The following is a 21,226-nucleotide window of genomic DNA, read 5'->3' as shown; positions in this document are numbered from 1 at the left end:
TTATTCGCAAAGCAAATTCCATATCTCTATATTGTGATATAGTAACTTCATCCTGTGTTATATCAATCTTATTTTCAATTTTACCAACTCTACTTTCTAATCTTACAGTATTTTCCACAACTTCATCCACTCTGTCATCCAGACGTTCAATGTGAGCAGCTAGCCCTTGAAATGCAAACACTATATCTTCCCTCATCTCTCTATTTTTATTCTCAAGGAGCTCTGCCATCACTGCTCTCTCTGTACTCATTTTAGTGTCTAAAAGATCAGCCACTTCATCTTTAATTTCTTGCGCTGTTCTTTTCAAAGCTTCTTGTAAATCTTTAAGTGAAAATGCCGGTGGTGGAGGAGAGGGTGGGGGTGACTTAGGTTTAGTCTGCAACACAGTCTGTGTTACTGGAGAAGAGATTGAGCCTTTAGGACAGCAGGGATTCCAAAACGCTTTGAAGCCATTTTCTTTCAATTTGCAACCAGCTCTTATAAAATCAATAATACAAAAGAAAGAGAAAAGAGAAAGCGAATCCCAAAAGACAAAAAGGAGAAAAAGTGGGAAAAAAAGAAAAGTTCTTGCCGTTTAAATAAGTAATCAAAATCTGTTACAGTATCTAAACTTTGTTGCCAAATATAAGTCTTTCTTCAGACAAAGAAGTAACATTCCAATGCCATTTTATCCTCTTCTTCTTTCTCAAGAAATTGAAATGTGGAGAAGATTCTTTTGCTGAGTTAAAGTCCCAAACAATCACAATTCTAATCTCTCCTGGTCAGCTCCGTCTGCTTTTAATTTACTCACAAGTCTCTTTAAGATGCAGATGTGGAAGCGGCGTCTAGCTTTGTTCCTGAAGCTCAGAACAAAGGCATCCTGGAATGCAGAGAAAAACCTCAGGCTCTGAGGGAACTCTCTCCCTCCGACCCCCAAATAATTTAAGGGGGGTCCAGGGGAGCTCAACCTCTATCCGTAAGATAACTTGTTTTATATCTGTTCCAAACTCTTAATATGGCACGTCTCAAAGACAACAATATTGAGAAAATACTCTGCTTTATTAGAATATTCATGTTTATAAGACAATTAAAATGGTCCATTTTGAATAGAGCATTAGTATATCAGTAGCTAAATTAACTTTGATTATATGGCCTGGATACAGATTTCCCATTCTCTAAACAGAAAAGACTTTTTTTCTATTCATGGAGAGCATTGGGATCTAGCAGAGGTTTCCCATTCAGTAAAGCGGGTCTGAAGAACCCTAACCTTAACAATTACTCCTTCCATCTGGATCAATTTTCAAATAGCTCTAATCTCCCAGTTGTGTATGTGCTTTAATGAGAAAGAATAATATACTTTAGTATTCTATTTGTAAATCAACTAAATGGTAATCATTCATTTTCTTAACTTAGTTCATGATTACTATAGTCTTGTTTAGGTGTCTTTCAGTCAGTAAAATATTGCTCTCATTCTGGGAAGCTTATCACAGTCAGTCATTATTTCTCAGCCCATTTGATCCATAGGAGCCCTAGTAAGAAAAAATAAGTATAATTTGTTACCCCCTCAAACCATTTGGTGGCTGTAGAGCATCCCCAGATCATGCCACTTACGTTCACTGGCAAACTAGGTAATTTTAGGTGCTATAAAGATAAAACTAAATCCATTTTGCATCCTTGAATTTCCTGCCACCAATTTGTTTAGTCCCACCTACCTTGAGTTGCCCTGGTGTATCAAACATATTCGCTAAGCCTTGTGGAGGCCAAAATCAATAGAACTAAAAATCCACCTCTCATCTCTGTGTTTACATTGACAGTCTCTTCCAATTATGAATATAAGCTTTGCACTAAATATAATCTTCCTGGACAGTCATTATTCATATATCTTTAATCTTGTATTTCAGGTTTATGCAAATGGAATTCGAAATATTGACTTACACTTTATAATACAAAAACTTGCAGCACCTGTTATTTCAGTTTTACTGCTTTCTCTCTGTGTACCTTACATTGTAGCTTCTGGTATTACACCTTTGTTAGGTAAGTGCAATGGCAATGTAGATTTCATATTCGGACCATACATTCAGTTAAGATTTACAGTGGAATTATATGGTCATCATTATATTATTAAAATATCAAATCTTTATTTGCTGCAGTTTAAATGAATATGTCAAGTATATCTATATCTTTCTAACACATTCATCAATAGTTTCAATATATTTATTGTATTTTATGTTTAACTTAAAAACTCAGTAATATATTTAAGAAATTAAGAAATGGTATATCTTGGAGAGGCATCAGGTGAGCCTTAGATGATATTTAAAATTCCAGTTTTTATCCTCAAAGAACATGTCTAAAGATAAGTCTTGAAACCTAATCCAAATACAGTGAAGGAAAAAATTATTTGATCTCCTGCTGATTTGTACGTTTGCCCACTGACAAAGAAATGATCCTATAATTTTAATGGTAGGTTTATTTTAACAGTGAGAGACAGAATAGCAACAAAAAAATCCAGAAAAACGCATTTCAAAAAAGTTATAAATTGATTTACATTTTAATGAGTGAAGTAAGTATTTGATCCCCTATCAATCAGTAAGATTTCTAGCTCCCAGGTGTCTTTTATACAGGTAACAAACTGAAATTAGGAGCACTCTCTTAAGGGGAGTGCTCCTAATCTAGGCTTGTTACCTGTATAAAAGACACCTATCTACAGAAGTAATCAATCAGATTCCAAACTCTCCACCATGGCCAAGACCAAATAGCTGTCCAAAGATGTCAGGGACAAGATTGTAGACTTACACAAGGCTGGAATGGGCTACAACACTATCGCCAAGCTGCTTGGTAAGAAGGTAACAACAGTTGGTGCGACTATTCGCAAATGGAAGAAACACAAAATAACTGTCAATCTCCTTCGGTCTGGGGCTCCATGCAAGATCTCATCTCGTGGAGTTTCAATGATCATGAGGATGGTGAGGAATCAGCCCATAACTACACGGGAGGATCTTGTCAATGATTTCAAGGCAGCTGGGACCATAGTCACCCCCAAAAAATTGATAACACACTATGCTATGAAGGACTGAAATCCTGCAGTACCCGCAAAGTCCCCCTGCTCAAGAAAGCACATGTACAGGCCCGTCTGAAGTTTGCCAATGAACATCTGAATGATTCAGAGGAGAATTGGATGAAAGTATTGTGGTCAGATGAGACCGAAATCAAGCCCTTTGGCATTAACTCAACTCACCGTGTTGGGAGGAGGAGGAATGCTGCCTATGACCCCAAGAACACCATCCCCACTGTCAAACATGGAGGTGGAAACATTATGCTTTGGGGGTATTTTTCTGCTAAGGGGACAGGACAACTTCACAGCATCAAAAGGACAATGGATTGGACCGTGTACTGTCAAATCTTGGGTGAGAACCTCCTTCCCTCAGTCAGGACATTGAAAATGGGTCATGGATGGGTATTTCAGCATGGCAATGATCCAAAACACACAGCCAAGGCAACAAACAAGTAGCTCAAAAAGAAGCACATTAAGGTCCTAGAATGGCCTAGCCAGTCTCCAGACCTTAATCCCATAGAAAATCTGTGGAGGGATCTGAAGATTCGAGCTGCCAAATGTCAGCCTCGAAACCTTAATGGCTTGGAGAAGATCTGCAAAGAGAAGTGGGATAAAATCCCTCCTGAGATGTGTACAAACCTGGTGGCCAACTACAAGAAACGTCTGACCTCTGTGATTGTGTGAGAGTTCATGGGACACAGAAAATTACTTTATACTCCTGTCATGTTTGGCAGGTGTTCTCGAATCAGGAGCACATTTGGGACGAATGAATATGAAATTCAATATAAAATAGCGTTCAAATATGCCATAGTTTTATTAGTTCTAATTTCTATGAATTTGGCCAGCAGATGACCAAGAAGCTGCTGAATTTCCTTTGGGAAGTTGAAGAGTGGAAGCATAGCTGGCATCAGTGGACAGTACAGTCTGCTTCACTTGTTCATTACTATCAGTCTAGAATGTAGCTGATATACCAGTGTGGAAAGCAGATTGACCTTTGGATCCTATAAATGAGCCCCCTTAAAATTTTTGTTAGGCATATATGCCAGTTTCAGTTTCTGATAATCTTACGATACGGTCTGGTTGTTCTGAAGTATCAGAATCAGCATATTAAATAAAAACTTATAAAGAAGGCAAATGGTATTGTTTGCCTTTTTGGATCTCAGCAGGCAACTGGGATCTTACACAAAGCTCCTGGTCTTATCATTAAGAATCCATAGAAAGGGAGAAATAGTAGAGTATCAATTTTGAGTGAATAGAAAAAAGACTAGTTGTTGGGCACTTGGGTTTTTCAATTAATCACAATTTCTTATTTTTGAGAATGCTATTATGTCACAGGTATTTAACTGTGATACAGATGGCATTAATAAAAATAAACATACAACCTTTATTTTAAAATACATTAGTTGAAATTTAATATTTTTATAATTGTTTATATTTATAGTTTATTATAAATGAAAAGGTAACTTAACATTAAAATTTCACAATGGTAATAGAAAAGTTTAGAATTCCAATTTTTAGTTTCATTGTTTTTCTATTACTATTTGCAGGTGTCACTCCTGAGATGCAAAATTTAGTACAACGACGGATTTATCCTTTTCTACTCATGGTAGTAGTTTTGATGGGCATCTTATCCTTTCAGGTCCGTCAATTCAAGCGCCTTTATGAGCATATTAAAAATGATAAGTAAGTATCCTAGTCAAGATTTATTAATGCCAGAATATAGTGACAATCTCCTAAATGTTTAAGAAACTGGAATACTTGGGAGCTATGGACCGAATTTTTGACAGTCGTTGTATCACTCACAGTATCAGCTCTTCCAGAAGCACCTGAAATTTTGGAATGATAGAATTCATGTTTATTGTGGTTTGACTAGATTAGGGTAGTAATGCTGCCTTCCTGTATCCCTTGAAAGCAGTGGAAGTTCCTTTTTTAAAGAAAACTTCAGTGAACTTGTATCTTTTGTGAAGAAATGCTCCTTCAGTTAGTATTTCATTTTGGAACCAAATTTGAAATGAAGACTATTTTTTTTTTAACAGAAACCCTCTTTTAAATCCTAGATATCTTGTTGGGCAACGACTTGTGAATTATGAACGAAAAACTGGGAAACCAGGGACATCACCATCACCTCCTCAGTCTTCACAAGAATAGAAATGGTCACATGGAATTACTTGATCTACCCTTGCCTTTGTGTTCTTTGTCATAGACTGGTCATTATTATTGGGATTTCCAAACTATTTTCTCAGCTGGGTTTTTATATTTTAATTTTGGTTTCTTTTCTCATGGCATTCAGATAGCAGTTAAGGTTATGTACTATCTGCAATTTCTGAACTTACCAGTACTGAGATCTGTAAATGTGTAAATAGCAATATCCCAATACCCTACAACCTTGGATTAAAATGAATGTTCATTGTACATCTTTAAAGAATATTAATTTATTAAATCTAGTTGTCACTTTATTTTGGATTGCTGTTCTGTTGACGTACGTGCCACAAAACAACATTGCTATAGGCAAGATATATATTTCAAAAAAATCAATTCCATTTTTATAGCAATGGCTAGCTTAACAAGGATATGAAAATGAAATAACCATTACAGTCAGCAGTAAAATGGCTGTGATAAGAAAACATGAATTCCATTTGATTTTTAAAAAATATTTCTGTATAACATCAAAGCTGTTGTACATTTTTTATTGCCTGATTTTTTTTCATGTGATTTTATTTGTAATACTGTACAGTAGAATGGATCAGGACAAATTTTCTCCTTCAGACAATTTTAATCGTTTGATTGTGAGGCATTAATTTTTTGGAACTGGAAGATAGAATTTTAATGAAATTTTACGCACTTAAAATTCAATAGAAGAAAGTGGCAGACATATCTAAATTGGTTAATTGAGAGGTTTGTATAAGAATTTATTTCCATTGTGTAAGCCAATATTTCCTTTGTTATGAGTTGAAATGTGCAAAGATTTATTTACATTGGAGTATAGGAGAAATCTGACTTATTTACCAAATACAGAAAAAGTAAATGATAAAAAAATGCAACAACTTTTTCTGAATTGTTAGAACTTTATTACAACCAAAATTACAACGTATACCATAGAGCTCATACTCTCTTATATTAAAAATGAGCATCTGTAATTTGAGAAATGGTCAGCATTTTGCATGGCAATTAATTCTGAAGGATTTATGAATTTGTGTATGTGGGAAGGAATCTAAATACTATAGTATTAACAGCTAGAACAAGAAACTGAAACATTAAAGAATCAGTTGATTTTTACAATAATTGCACCAAACCTATCCTCCAAGTTATTTTTATGTACAATCCTTTTTTGCAGGTAATAATAATATATTTTAATGTCGTTACTTCTGAAACACAAGATGAAATATGAAATGTTTCAATTTCTTTATGTGTTTGAAAATGCAATTTCCTATTCAAAAATGGCGAGAAGTTTTTTTTAGATTTATTGTATTCAGAAAATGCTATGCAGCTGTGTTACCACTCAGGACTGCATCCTGAATATATTGTAGTTAAATTATGTGATCAAATAGCTTGCTGTCTTCAGCATGTTTTTGTACTGGAAGAAAAGAGTTATTTGGGTTCTATGATTTTAGGATGGGGATGAAGATTTGGAGTCTAGATTTCCAATAATTTATACTCATGCACAATGCTAAAATACAGTAGAAATGAGGTTGTGCTCTTTCTCCACTACTGACATTTTGAGCATTATCTCAATTTTGGCATTTTGAGTAATACAAGGATTAATGCCTTTTTATTTTGATGCTGTTAGATTTTTTTGACATTGCTCTCATTAAAAAGCGTAATAATGAGAAGGTAGCCAAAATCCCCCACTTGCTTTTAACTGTCTATACTTTAGACAGATCTTACCTATGAGTTTTTGTATCTATTTCTTTTGGAAATGCAAATATTAAAATTTCAGTATTTTGTGCAAGAGCATAGTTTGCCCACAATTACAGCATTTTCTAGTGATAAACTTTCAGTTGCACAAAATTAGTTCTTGACATCTTTATTTTTTAAAAAAGAAAAAGCAATCGAAACAGTCTTTCCACTAGGTTATTGCCAGCAATGCTGTGCTTCTTCCTGTAGCATTTTGCAGAAATGCGGTAACTTGTAATTTGTGTTTTTATTCCAAACAACCTGGTGGTCAATGATTATTAAAATTTGTTAAGAAAAAGTATTGGTCTTGTTTTCTGTTTGCTGCTATTTTAACAGTAATTATAAATATGGTTTCCCTTAGAACAACATTTCTTTTATACCTGATCATCTTCAAGTGTATTTGATAACTTAAAATGATGTACAAGAATGTTTAATGTCAAAGTTTGCCCAAAAGATTAATTGTATACTGTATTCTGTTTCAATAACACAGGGAGGCATTTTGTTCCTTCATTTCATTATTTTTTATTTTTTTGTCTATATACTTTTGTGCCTTCTTTTAGGCCCCAAGATCCAGAAAATTGCTTTTACATACGAATTCTACCACAGTGCCAAATACTGGATTCTGCCTGCTGTGATTAAATTACAAAATATGTTTAAATCTGCCAATACACATTACTAGAAAGTCTGTATCTGACCAAAGTTGCTAGAAATTAGCAAATGTGCTTAACACTTTGTTTCATTTGTAATCAGTTTAATTTCTTAAAATATGTATTGTTCTAGTAGAATGTTAAGTTTCTGTAGCTACATATACACATAACTATTTGGCCCGCAGTTTGACAAATGTGACACAGCTTCCTTGCAGGTCTAGAAGTGGGTGTTTTAATACAGGCATGTCTCCCTTTCAGGCAGGCTTTACCGTTTAAGAGGACATATATAAAGGTGCAACTTTCTCCTCATGGAGGGTTTTTTTTTTCATTGAAGGGAAAAAAAATCTCGTGTACAATTTACTTTTATGAGCATTTCAGAGAATTAAACTAAGTGGCGTGCTTCCTAAATTCCAGTGGAATAATCTTTTTCGAATTGTGTTGCATTGTGGTCCTTTGTTTAACCAAAGAGAAAATCCAACATCTGGTATCCATAGTTGGTGTACAATCTTTGGGTCTTTGGCATAAATAATTTAAGCTTTTTAAAGTAATACTTAAATGTGCTATCGCTTCTTTTGCAAATTTTACCGTTTATATTCCTTGACTTCTATTTACACTCTCCTTTTTTAAAATTAAAGATTAAGGAGCATTTAAAAGTGCGGTTTAAAAGTTTATCCCAGAGCAAATCTTTACCAACTCTCAAATGATGAGAAGTTTCGAAGGGGGCGCTGTGCAACATTAACGGCGCCTGCTCGAGGGCGCGACGTGTTCAGGGTACGCCTGCGTCATCAAAGATCGCGCGGCCTCTCGTTACTGAGAGGGGTGTAAAAGTACGCGGGCGCAGGAAACTAAAGAGTATTTAACAGCTGGTGCAAATTCCTGTGAGGGAGGCGGGAAAAGAGAATTTACCATAGAGTTTCGACGGAATAGGAGGACACTTAAAAGATCAACCGCGGCTCTCAGTTGTCATTCTCGATTCTTTCCGTCGTTGCTATGAAACAGGCGCATGCTGCCTTGGAAACTTAACTGGCGCTCAGATCTTTCGAGAGCGAGGCTGCCGAGAAACGAAACCTTGGCGTGGCGGCGCCTCAACCAGCTGTCCTTTCCGTAGCTTCTTGCTGCTGAATAGCAACTTGCCGTTAGAACAGAAGAGCCGCTTGAGCCAGAGGAAGGGGGACGAGGTTCCCGTTCCAAGCGCGGGGAAGGGTATTAGTGGGGGCTGCTCTTTTGTTTGCGGTACGGTACATTTATGCTCCCCTTTCTACAGAGAGCTTATTTGAACAAAAACCCTAAGAGATAGGTTGCAACTAGACAGAGAAGTTGAATACGTATGGATAACTGACCAAAGAAAAGTTACTCCTGCCTGAGAGCGTTTTTAAACTCTAGACTCCCTCAGTCCAGTCCAGCCGGAATATTTACTGCTAGTTCCATCACGCCATCAGCTGAAAACGGGTTACAATATATAACACACTTTTTATGGATATTGTATGGATTACAAGGCGGACTGTAAAATAATGTATTTAAAAGGACCTGAGCAGTAATGCAGTCAAGGCCAGGCCTGCCTTAAATCTTATTCACCAAACAAATAGAAGGGAGTCTTAAGGCTAGTAGTGTTTTAAATAGGTAAGCAGTACCAAAAAGTAGAAGCCTAGTAGATCTTTATGAATATAATCCAAAAGTATCTGGATGCATCAGTATTTAATAAAACTGAATTGCTTAAGCCAGTGGGATTTACAAATGTCTGCCTGTAAATATAGGCCCTTCACAAGAAGGAACTGTAGATAGGCCTTTTGTGTTTCTGTAATTGGCCCCCAAATCATTTTATCGGGCTACGGTACATCTTTCCTCACATACAATATCCCAGAATGTACATTTTCTATAAACCAGGTTCTATAAATCATTTTTTTCTCTAAACTAGATGTGTTTGATCAATAATTCTCAAAGTGTGGTCGGGGGACCCCTGGGGATCCTTGAAAAATCCATATAAACCCAAGCTGGATCCTCAATCATTTTAAAGAATGTAAAGGGTTCCTGAGACCAAAATGTTTGAGAACCACTATGTTAGACTATCAATCTCATCCCATGCACTTTAGAAAAAGTGTATTTCCTAGGCATATATTGTAAACCAAAGATAATGTGGAAAGCTGCTATGAACACTGATTATAGTTTTAATACTTTGTATATTGAAATACATTCTGCTGAGTGTTATGTTCTGCACTTTTGCATTAAACTAACAGCAGTATATAACACATTGTAGACTGGTAGATACTTGGATTGTATATTAGAAGAGAAAAATCAGTAAAAGAGATTTGTAGGTTAGGGTTGAAATGAGGGGTCCTTTGGTGCTCTCTGAGCTTCATTGTTTTCTTGCAGACATTTCATTACCCAAACTAGATAATATCAGTGCTAGTGCAAGAAACATCTGCAAGAAAACAGCGAAGGTCAGAGAGTACCAAGGACCCCTCAAACAAGAAAAATGTAAATTTCTGACTCTGGATATTATTCCTAGAAAATTGTATTGTTAAGAACAATATATTTCTTGCTAAATGTCCTGAGAATCATTTGATTAACACACAGAACCTAAATCTATGTTCTTTCTAAAATAAGGATTCTGATTTCATGAGATATGGATCTAAAACCTGATTTATCAGTCATAATTACAATCATCATTCCAAGGTTTTACTTATTTTTAGGGTACGTTTTATAGTGGTCCGAAAAAACAAATGGGAGTTTGACTCATATGGACCAGAGATAAACATACAGATTTTTTTTAGTACTATACACAATACTGTAACTGCTGGTTGCTTCAGAAAAGATATCACAAAAATGACAAGAGAAAAAGACAGTGTAGCTTAGCTAGTGCAGATATCTACTGATGTGTGGCAATGCATCTGACTAATGAAATATCTCAGATTGATGAATCCCCATATGGAAATCTGGATTATGTTGCATTTAGGCTTGGCTAATCACCAGAGGATTTTAAGATTTAAGCAACTGAGAAGTGAGAGCTTATAGCCCTTAGCAGGAATAAGTTGTTATTAATGAAGTGAGGTGTACAAAACCTTATGCCTTTTAATATAATTTGTTACTCTGGACAAGTGCTATCAGAATCCTGATTTTTAACAAGAAGAGAGTAATCAATGCTAGGTATGGGAGGATAGACTAAAGAAACTAGAACACATGCAAAATAATTTGTGGCAGAGCAACAAGTATACGTGAGAGTCCACTCTCAAATTATGAAGTAATATTCTAATTGACTAAAATATCACCAATTTATAGAGGATTGTACTTATTTTTTGCTTCCCGTCCCATAATTTGAAAGTTGGAAAGGCAGCTCTGGAAAATGACTAAAAGAGTGAGCGAACAATACCTTGATGCAAGCAAATGTCTTTCATAATTTGGATGTAGCCTAATATAGTTAATTTTGTACTAGAAAACGAATTGGCAGTTTTTGCTATGATTACTTGTTGGCTGCCAAATCTAGTATCAGAAGAACAAAAAGACAAATAAATTTTTTGAATTAGTTTGTATGCATATAACATATTTCAGTTATAAATATGTGCCACCTATGCTTGTATGTTTTCAAAGTAAGCTGTTATAATATGAAAAAAATTCCAGCTTGCTAATGCATAACAAAAGGTGGCGTATTCAGTAAATTTTATTAGCTTTATAAGCTTATTGGGGCACCTTGGGAAAAATCATTTCTTAGTCTACCCTAAGTTACAAGATGTTACTAAATTCCTGTGAAGATAAAATAGGATAGTGTCATGTCTCTGTTGGAGCCTGAATCTGCGGAGGAAAATGAGCTGGAATGGGACCCTATGGAGATTGAGGGAGAGGTGTCTGTGGTTTCAGACAAATGTGGGGAAGAGTAGGCAGAGGCAGGCCAGGGCCCTTCAGGATTGGGACAGGATGAACAGGAGAGACCGAGTTCAGGCGGTGAGCAAGGGCCACCCCTTCCTGATCCTAGAGCATGGAGAGTGGAGAGAAGGAGGTAACAATGCAGGCAGGCTCAACTACTCGGGAGGAGAGCATCCCACCCCTCTCCACAAGGCACATCTGGAGACTAAGATTTAAGGAGATGCTGTGGGGAGAGGCATTTGTCGGGAACAAATGCTGATTCCTTGGAGTTTTGTGTGTGTTGTTGCTGATCTCTTGTTCTGTGACTTCTGCTTGGAAACCCGGAAACTCTGACCATTGGACTGGCTGACAACGGTGCTTGGATGTTCAAAGATTTCAGACTGTATTTTGGCTTCCCTTTTGAAACTGCTCAGGCAAGCGTGTATTCACACAGACTCGTTAGGTTTATGATTTATGTATCATTCCTTGTTATCTCCGTGGCCTTGAGTAAATTCCTCTCCTAATCAAAGTGTATGTGAAACTACTTGCAGCCAAAGGCGGCTGAAGATGTGTGTGTCTTCCTTTGTTTGGAGGCTTGTCAGAAACGTGGGAGCATTTGGGGAAAATTTGGAGCAATTAAAGGGTGGTTTGAATTGCCAGCTGACTGCATTGCCTCTGTGCTGTGCCCTGGGTCATCACAGATAGTCTTATATGTACTCCCTTGAACTCCTTAAGAGAAAAGTGAGGTGTATGTGATAAAGAATGGATATTAACACATATTATGCCTTTATACATCTCAAGAGTTTATTTTAGAAAACATTAATTAATGAATACTATTCTTTTTAATTTTCATAGGATTATTTTAGTTTGAGACCTTGAATAACCATGCCTGTTCCAGATGTTATGTTCTGTGCACAACAGATTCATGTTCCACCTGAACTGCCAGATATTATGAAACAATTTACCAAAGCAGCTATTAGGACCCAGCCACGTGATGTTCTCCAGTGGTCTTATGGGTAAGAAGAAAACCAAAGTTAGGTATCTTAATTAAGAAACTTCACACAAATATTTAGAAGTATATCTGTACTCAGAGTAATTATTTCGGCGTTCACATATCACCACAGACATCTGATATCATTAGTCTGTTCACAGATAGTCATTTAGGTGCCCACCTAGTCTCCTGTGCCACCTGCCTTTTAAAATATGTTTAGATCTTCAAAATTATTTTTAAGGAGTCTGATATACTAAGGGTTCAAAAATGTCTTTAAGCCCAGAGAGGCCACATAGGTATTCTAGAAATAGTGTTAGCTGCATCATTTTAATTTATTTGGAAATAATATCTATTTAAACAGAAAGCTATTTGGGAGAGCAAGAGTTGATCAATACACTTTTCCCACTTATGGTTTGAGTGTAAGCTGTGGTATCGATTTTGAAAACTGTATACACTAGCATCATTTGTTTTTGACTTGAACTGCCTTTTGATATTTGGTATGGCACTATTATAGGTACTTCTATGCTTTGTCAAGAGGAGAGCCTCTTCCTGTGAAAGAACGTGTTGAAATGCCAGTTGCCACACAAAAAAATGATACTGGTTTGACCCCTGGCCTCCTTAAAGTTTTGCATAGACAGGTAAAATAATTTTTGAAAAGCTGAATTCTACAATAATGCTATAGATTTTTAAATGATCTGAACTACCTAAAATGACTTTTTTATTTAAATTAGCTGTTCTTTATTCCTGCAGAAGCACTTTCAAATTATAGACATATAGCATTCCACATTGAGCAAGTAAAATAGATATAAAATAGGTCACAGAAATATCGCATGTTCAAAAGTATGTAAAATAAATAGGTTTAAAACTAAATAACATTCACCCAATATCAGGTCACTCAGTCTATTTGGCAATTTCCATATGGGCCACGGTTGTTCTTGACCAAGTGGCAGACAATCATATCTGCCTGGTAGCGACTAGTTTTTGAACCAACTAACTAACAGTTAATTTCCAATTTTGTTTTCTTATATTTTCTTTATGATGTATATGCTTTTACAGTTGTCTGAAAAGAAGACTGTGGATTTAATAGAGCTCCATAAAAAATGGAAGAATTTGTGCTTACCAATAGAACAACTGCGTAATCTTCTTCGATTAGACAGCTTTGAAGATGGAATAGAATGGATGAAATTTTTTGCCCTTGGCTGTAGTGCTCTTGGTGGAGTACGTAAGATATAAAAACATAAAAGTATTGTTCTACTGAAATGAATAGTAGAGGTGTTTAAAGATAATTTTTTATTTTAAATTTTGGTTAAATGTATAAGGAAGAGAGATAACTGAGATTATTTTTTAAAAAAGCTTGAGATTCAGAAGATATGACACATGATATATATACAATATTAATAGGATCGAATTAGATTTGTTTGCATCATTTAAAACAAAATCATAAGTGCATTATGGACACAAATGCATGCAAATATACACACACGTATATAGATAAGATTTTTAAAAAGTTTTAAATTTATTTAACCCTTTGTTTTGATAAATCTACTTTTTAAAAATTGGAAAATGCACTCATAGATTCAGAATTATTTCATCATTTAAATTTTCATTCCAGAGTGTCAGTTACATTTAATGACTATTCTTTTTTTGTCACATTTATATTGTTTATCAAAATATAAAATACAAAGGGAAATAAAAAATAATAGAAAACGGGAGGGGGGAGAGAAGAAGGAAAGAAAAGAAAATATGGGCTAGAGAGGGGAAAAAGAAAGAAAAAGGCGTTCCAACTCTCTTTAGCACAGTAGAAGATAATAACATTACAACCTCAACTTTTTATTTTTATTTTTACAAAATAGTATATACTAGCCATTTCTATAGCAACAAACAACAAACAAATCAGCAAAAACAAAATCAAAGTTTCATTTTTTTTTTCCATTGCAAGCACTAAATCTGGAAGCATATACTATTCCCCACAGCAAGGAAAGCAGAGATGGTTAAACTGATTCCTTTATCCAAAGAAGAGAATATATTTAATTTTGTTTCTATTTGGAAATTGCATTTAACAATTGTTTAAAGTTATGATGGACCTACCTTAAGGCTACTTACAACCCAGGCTCAAAGTTACCACAGAAGCCCCTCCCAGGTCACAAGACTGAACTTTGGGAGCTCAGCAGCACAGCTTCATTTACACTCTTTGCAGCATCCTGCAGTCATCTCCTAGTTGGTGAAAACCTCCAGGATGGGAACTGCCATGTGAGTCCACGCAGTGAAAATGCATCACTGCAAGAGTTCCTGGGACCTTTTCAGGAGGCCTTAGTGTATCCCGTTCTTTTAAAAAATCATCTTTAGACCTTATCTGCCTGGACAACTTCCATCCAGACTGCCACCGTCACTTTTTAGAGAAGGTGATGGAAAAGATATTGTTTTCATCTTTAAAGCCCTTGATGGCATGGGTCCAGGTTATTTTATATAGTTTATTTATTAGATTGTGCCACCCACCCTGTCTAGTGGTGACTCTGGATGATTTACAAACATTAAAGCTGGTAAAACCATTAAAATTTTGTCCATCAGGTGTTGAACAAATTCTTCTGTGCTGCTCCAAAGGAGGGACCAGGTGATCCTAAACAGGGCCACTGAGCAACACTCTGCAGATTCAATAACTGTTTTACTCTGTTATTTATGGTATTGTAAGCAGGCCGGAATCACTTAATAGTGAGATAGGTGGCAGAAAAATTTAATAAATAAAATAAAAATAAATGAATAATATAGTGTTGAAACTGAATAATTCCTGTTCACTAGCATTTGACAGTATTTTCTATTAAATATGATTTCCATTTTGACTGAAAATGAGGTATTTAAAATGTTTTGTGTGATCTGTTTGCCATACCAATGATACAGTTATAGGCACTTTATAGCCATTAAAACACAAAGCCATAGAACATATATTGGCAACAAATGGATAAAATTAATAAATGCACCCAGCAATACAATATAATAAAATATAATAGCCACCCCAAGATCAAAATCCAAGTCTGATGGGAGAGAATCATTCAAAATTCCCTCCTAAGTGTCAGGATATTTTCTGTTGGTGAATTATGGAAAACTAACATCATGCAGAAGTAAGGAAAAATATGTAAATCCCCTATGGAGTGTTATATGTGCCATTTCCTGCTATAACCATGATGAGAAATTGCCAATACTTCTGGTTTCCTCACTAGACATATGTACAATCATCATGCATTAAAACCTCTGGATGATCTGCATATTTTTCACTAAGAACTGCATAATGTTTGAAGTAATATTTCTGGGTATTTTATATAGTCTTTCCCAATTCATTTTATTTTATTTTATCAATGCATCTGGGATGAAATAAATGCAGGTTTCATTTCACACATATTTATAAGGAACTGTGCTACCTTTTCGCATTTACTGCCCTGGTGGTGTTTTACTTTTGTTGTATGTTTCTGTGGAAAGGGAGGCTATATATCTATTTAAATAAATGTACCGTATTAGAATAACTAAAAGTGAATCTCAGCACCTGCTTTATATAATATATACTTGTTTGCTTGTTGTTTTGGCTTTTCTTAGACCCTGCTCAGTTCAATGAAGCATGCATGTGAAATTCTGACGAATGATCCAGAGGGTGGACCAGCCCGTATTCCATATGACACTTTTACATTTCTCTATTCTTATTTGGCTAGCTTAGATGATGAAATAACAGAGGAAGTATCCGAGTCTTTTCTCAAGTCTCTTAAAGAACAAGTGTAAGTATTAATGGGTGTATGAAACTTGTGCCCACCAGCAAATTGAACAGCAGCTTTTTACCTCATCTTGCCTTGCTCCAAATGCCCAGAACCTTTTGATCATGAGAAAAGATCTCAAAGTCTATATAATTTTGGCAGAGTGCTCCACTAACCCTCCTTTCCTACATCTCTACAATTCTCTGAAGCAGTTTTGAGAAGGGTACTAAAGGAAATTCCAGTACAGTGCAGTGTTTCCTGCTCTGTAAGCTATATGCAATGTTTAAATATAATTTTCACTTTCCCTTTACAGCACGAATTAGGATCCATCTATAATATTATTATCTTTAACCAGGATTTACAAACCAATTTCATACTATAATTTTTAAACTTTGTGTTTATATACAGATGTAAAACTTCCATGGTTGAAGCTGAAAAAATAAAACTAGGGAGAATAATGTGACAATCAATAGAAGAGAATTATTAGCTTGATGTAGGTCAGGCCTGCCCAATTTGTTGAGAGGAAAATGCGACATTGATAAATGAAAAATCCTCATGAGCCACAAAGAAATGCTTGGAGTGCCAGTCAGCTGTTCTGTGGCTACTAAAACTGGAGCCGTGGAAACTGGCAACAAAGCTTGGATGTTCTGAGAAGCATCTTTTTGAGATGGTGGCAGAGGCTGTAAATTTACTTTGTTGGAAAACCTTGGCAGGCTGCATGTTGCGCTAGCCCAGGGGTAGGCAACCCAAAACACTCAAAGAGCCACTTGGACTCGTTTCCCATAGGAAAAAAAACACTGGGAGCCGCAAAACCCTTTTGATATCTAAAATGAAGATAACACTGCATATATCCTTTTTTACCTTTAATATATGTGTGTGTGTGTGTGTGTGTGTGTGTGTATGTGTTTATGTGTGTGTATATAAAATAAAAGTAAAAAAGGATATATGCAGTGTTGTCTTCATTTTAGATGTCAAAAGGGTCTCTCTCTTTCCCTTTCTCTTTCCTCTATCTCTTTCCCTCTTTCCTCTTTTTTTCTTTCCTCTTTTTCTTTTTCCTCCCCCTCTTTCCTCTCTTTTTCCCTTTCCTCTTTCCCTCTTTCTTTTTTCTCTTTTCCCCTTTCTCTTTCCTCTTTCTCTCTCTCCCTCTTTCCCCTTTTCCTTTTTCTCTTTCCTCTTTCTCCCTCTTTCCTTCTTTCCTCTCCCCCTTTCTCTCTTTCCTCTTTCACTCTTTCTCTCTCCCTCTTTCCTCTTTCCCCCTTCTCTTTCCTCTCCCTTTCTCTTTTTCTCTTTCCTCTCCCCCTCTCTTTCTCTTTCCCTTTCTTTCTCTTTCCTCTCTTTCCTCTTTCTCTCTTTCCTGTCTCTCTCTTTCCTCTTTCTCTCTCTCTTTCTCTTTCCTTTCTCAATTTCCTTTCTTTTCTCTTTCCTCTTTCTCTCTTTCCTCTAACTTTCTCTTTCTCCCTCTCCTCTCTCTTTCTCTGTCTTTCTCTCTTTCCTCTCTTTCTCTTTCCTCTTTCTCGGGCGGGGAGGGGGAGCAGGACGAGAGGCAGCAGTTCCGGTGGCAGCAGCGGCCACTGCTGCATCGTTGGGGTTCCTGGCCGCCGCCCCTGCTGCGTCCTCAGCTGAACGGGTGGGGATGGGGAGCAGGACGAGAGGCAGCGCCTCTGGCAGCCACACGGCAGCATCGTCAGGGTTCCTCGCTGCCGCCCCCGGCCCAGCCACTGCCCCCGCTGCAGCCGAACGGGCCAGGAGGGGGAGCAGGATGGGAGGCGGTGGCATGGCAGCATCATTGGGGTTCCTTGCCGCCACCCCTGGCCCGGCCGCTGCCCCACCGCGTCCTCAGCCAAACGGGCGGGGAGGGGGAACAGGACGGGAGGCAGCGGCTCCGGGGGCAGTGGCATGGCAGCATTGTCGGGGTTCCCCACCACCGCGCTCGGCCCCCACTCCCGCCACGTCCTCAGCCGAACGGGTGGGGAGGGGGAGGACGGGAGGCAGCGGCTCCGGTGGTGGTGGAATGGCAGCATTGTCGGGGTTCCCGGCCTCCGCGCCTGGCCCCCACTCCTGCCACGTCCTCAGCCAAACGGGTGAGGAGGGGGAGGACGGGAGGTAGTGACTCCATTGGCGGAGGCAGCACAGCAGCATCATTGGGGTTCCCTGCCGCCACACCCAGCCCCCGCCATGTCTTCGGCTGAACGGGTGGGGAGGGGGAGCAGGACAGGAGGCAGGGGCTCCGGCAGCAGAAGCATGGCAGCATCGTCGGGGTTCCCCGCCGGCCCGACCGTTGCCCCGCCAGGACTCTGCACTGCCCGGCCTCGCCCTCTGCCCATTGATGGAGCCGCGCTGGAGGCAGCGCCTGCCCGAGCCACCTGGGGGGGCAGAAGGAGAGGAGGAGGGCGAGGAAGCAGCTGCCCCAGCCGGGACTCCGCACTGCCCGGCCTTGTCCTCCGTCCATCAATGGAGCCACAGTGGGGGCTGGTGCCGCACGGCCCGCCAGCCCAGCTGCTCCCCCCCAGGTACCCCTCTTGCTCCGGCACTCGCCCTAGTCACCCAGGGTGGCACCAGGAGGAAGGAGAGGAGGGCGAGGAAACCGCCGCCGCCCCAGCCAGGACTCCGCGCTGCCCGGCCTCGGCCTCTGCCCATCCAATGGAGCCATGGTGGTGGCTGGTGCTGCGCAGCCCCTGCCAGCCCCTATGCCAGCCCGGCTGCTCCCCCCCCCAGGCATCCTTGCCCCGGCACCTGCCCAAACCGCCTTGGGGGCAGGAGGAAGAAGAGGAGGGCAAGGAAGCTGCTACCAGCGCTGGGCCTCAGGAGGCGGCTCTCCTTTCCTACCTTTGCTGCATCTCCTTCCTTCCCGGCAGCCTGGACTCCAGTGCGCCTTCCCGGCCAGTGGGTCCAATGGTCGGGCTGGCTGGGGATGGCAGGGGCTGGTCTCCCTTGCGGGAGGGCTGGCTCACTCAGTGGAGCCTCCAGCGAGCTGCTCCCAGCAGGGGATCCCGGGGCTTCCCTGGGCAGTTTCACGGCCACAAGGCCCTGGCTGCGCTTCTCCCAGGGGGTGGGGCACCCGGGTGCAGGGTCAATCAGGAGCCCTGCCAGAGGTAAGTCCACCTGAGAGAGAGAGAGAAGGGAAGTGAAGTGAAAGTGCCTCTCTGTATCTCTCCCTGCAAATGGTGGAGGAGACTCCAGAGCCGCAGGTGATGGCTCAAAGAGCCACATGCGGCTCCGGAGCCGCGGGTTGCCGACCCGTGTGATAGCCTGTTCAAAGTCTTTAACTAACAATCAATTTTTATTATGGTCACAGACCAGCATTGCAAATTAAATCATTAAAAATAATAAACAAAAATTAAAAAACAAAATAACATCACAATTGGTAATGGATTATCAGTGGGCAGTTAGTCTGCCTAATTATGCATACAGTATAACAAAATGTGGCCACGTTCAGAGAAACTACTTCATACTGATGTAATAATCTTTAGTACAAAAGTAAATTGTTTTATAAGTTCTAATTCTTATATAATATTTATTCCAATGTATTGATTAGAGCAGGGGTGTCAAACTCAATTTCACTGAGGGCCGCATCAGCATTGCGGTTGCCCTGGGGGGATGGTGGGTGCAGCCTACTGGGTGGGCATGGATAGAGGGGGTGTGGCCTACTGGGTGGGCGTGGCCAGTTCTACATCATTCGTGTCAAGGGTGCCTATGGGGGCCTGGGCAGCAGTGGGACAGATCTGAGGGTCTCTGGCAGAAGGGGGTGGGACCAGGGCAAGTGCCAAGGCATGGTCCACTGGTGCAAGTGCCAAGATGGCCACCACAAAATTGTACATTGGCTCCTAGCTGGCCAGGGCCAAGGCAGCGGGGGCCGTTCCCTCACTGTTTCCAGGATGGCTTTGCGGGCCACATGAAACTACTTCATGGGCCGCATCCGGCCCCCAGGCCTTGTGTTTGACATGTCTGTATTAGAGGAAGGGCTGGCAAAACTGCTTTGCATGTACATTAGTAAATGCTGGATGTTGTCAACAGTTTACCTTTATTTAAATACAGATAGGAGCTTATTACTAGTTCCTCTTTGGTCTTTGTTTTCCTGCCTCATTTGGGCACCTAGATGTTATAGAATGGAAATCAAGTTAAGCTACATATTGGAGGTCTTATCTTGTATGATAGAAAAGGGTTTTTTTAGCAAAAGAAATGTAGAATTATTCCTTCATATATAAATTGCATGCCTGTGGGGTGAGATGGATTTGATGCATAATATTGGTTCCTTCAATAATACTAATGAAAAATAATTATTTTCTCATTTAGGGCACGTAAGGATTATATGGTTGGCACTGCAGATTTTTCCACTGTAAAATTGATGTCTTAGAACAGGAATATAGCAAAACGTCATTTCAAATATGTAATAAAATTAGAGTTTTCATTAATGTAATCACTAACGTGCTTTTCAGTTTGTGAACTACCAATAAAATGTGTACCACCTGATTGCCTGAACTCAGATCATGGTTTTATGAATACTGACTGTTGCTTCAACAAGCAGTATTTAGAGTAGAAAATCTAATTGAGTTGAGACTTCTGTTTCCAGTGTTTGCGTCAACCTGGCTATGCCATCCATTCAGTAAGAGAGAACACTGTATAAATGACGTAGTATTAAGTGTGCAATTCTCCCAGGGCTCCTTCCAGACTTTGATTTTAATAAGTATCTTCTAGATTTCTCCTTCTGTGCTTGAGATCCTTATAATTTCTGGGCAACAATCATATAAATGCAAAATGATGGTCTACAGCTGCCCATTATTTTTATTTCCTAATGTCTGGATATACATATGGTGTCAATTCACTGTCTGCAAGTAACAGTGAACATCATATGTTTATTGGCACTGTCAGAATAATTCAGTTTATTAAGACTTGAAACAAAAACAAAAAGGAAATTTGCCTTATTATTTCATGATCATTTCAATAGTAACTAATTCTTGAAACACTGCATTCTGGGCATATTTTGTCTGATTCTTCAAACAGGGGTGAGTCCAATCAGAGTAACGAGGATAATCAAGTAACTGAATAAGAAAAGCTAACATGGTGCAATGATGAAATTGTGCTAAGATTG

The 21,226-nt window shown here is 38.9% G+C and overlaps 2 protein-coding genes across 4 annotated transcripts in view; both read left to right on the top strand.

The window, feature by feature from the left end:
* The window catches only part of MARCHF6 (membrane associated ring-CH-type finger 6), a 74,728-nt gene extending 67,505 nt beyond the window's left edge, over positions 1-7,223 (top strand). For both annotated transcript variants that reach the window (XM_039329231.1, XM_039329230.1), the window contains exons 24-26: positions 1,881-2,013; positions 4,579-4,714; positions 5,089-7,223. In XM_039329231.1, coding sequence (XP_039185165.1) covers positions 1,881-2,013; positions 4,579-4,714; positions 5,089-5,179 — 360 coding nt within the window. In that variant the 3' untranslated portion in view covers positions 5,180-7,223. The remainder of the gene's footprint in view (positions 1-1,880; positions 2,014-4,578; positions 4,715-5,088) is intronic.
* A 1,163-nt stretch (positions 7,224-8,386) lies between these two features.
* On the top strand, positions 8,387-20,607 carry ROPN1L (rhophilin associated tail protein 1 like). Of its 2 annotated transcripts, none has more exons than XM_039329286.1 (6): positions 8,387-8,805; positions 12,265-12,425; positions 12,915-13,038; positions 13,457-13,618; positions 15,986-16,161; positions 20,431-20,607. In XM_039329286.1, the coding sequence occupies exons 2-6, from the start codon at positions 12,295-12,297 to the stop codon at positions 20,489-20,491; spliced, it is 654 nt and encodes a 217-aa protein (XP_039185220.1). In that variant the 5' UTR covers positions 8,387-8,805; positions 12,265-12,294; the 3' UTR covers positions 20,492-20,607. The 2 variants fall into 2 exon arrangements, with proteins under 2 accessions (XP_039185220.1, XP_039185222.1); XM_039329288.1 differs by lacking the exon at positions 8,387-8,805 and adding an exon at positions 8,822-9,192.
* Positions 20,608-21,226: the final 619 nt, after the last annotated feature.

The sequence above is a fragment of the Crotalus tigris genome, unplaced genomic scaffold (genome assembly GCF_016545835.1).
Source record: "Crotalus tigris isolate CLP2741 ecotype Arizona unplaced genomic scaffold, ASM1654583v1 scf7180000024391.5723578, whole genome shotgun sequence".
In the NCBI taxonomy this organism is placed as follows: Eukaryota; Metazoa; Chordata; class Lepidosauria; order Squamata; family Viperidae; genus Crotalus; species Crotalus tigris.
The sequence above is the reverse complement of the archived record's forward strand: the minus strand, read 5'-3'. Positions and strand labels throughout refer to the sequence as shown.

Bases quoted from the DNA above. Each gene is read 5' to 3' on its own strand.
- ROPN1L (XM_039329286.1), top strand. From the start codon at position 12,295: ATGCCTGTTCCAGATGTTATGTTCTGTGCACAACAGATTCATGTTCCA. The intron at 12,426-12,914 runs GTAAGAAGAAAA...GCACTATTATAG, and splicing joins GTTCTCCAGTGGTCTTATGG to GTACTTCTATGCTTTGTCAA. The intron at 16,162-20,430 runs GTAAGTATTAAT...TTTCTCATTTAG, and splicing joins AAGTCTCTTAAAGAACAAGT to GGCACGTAAGGATTATATGG.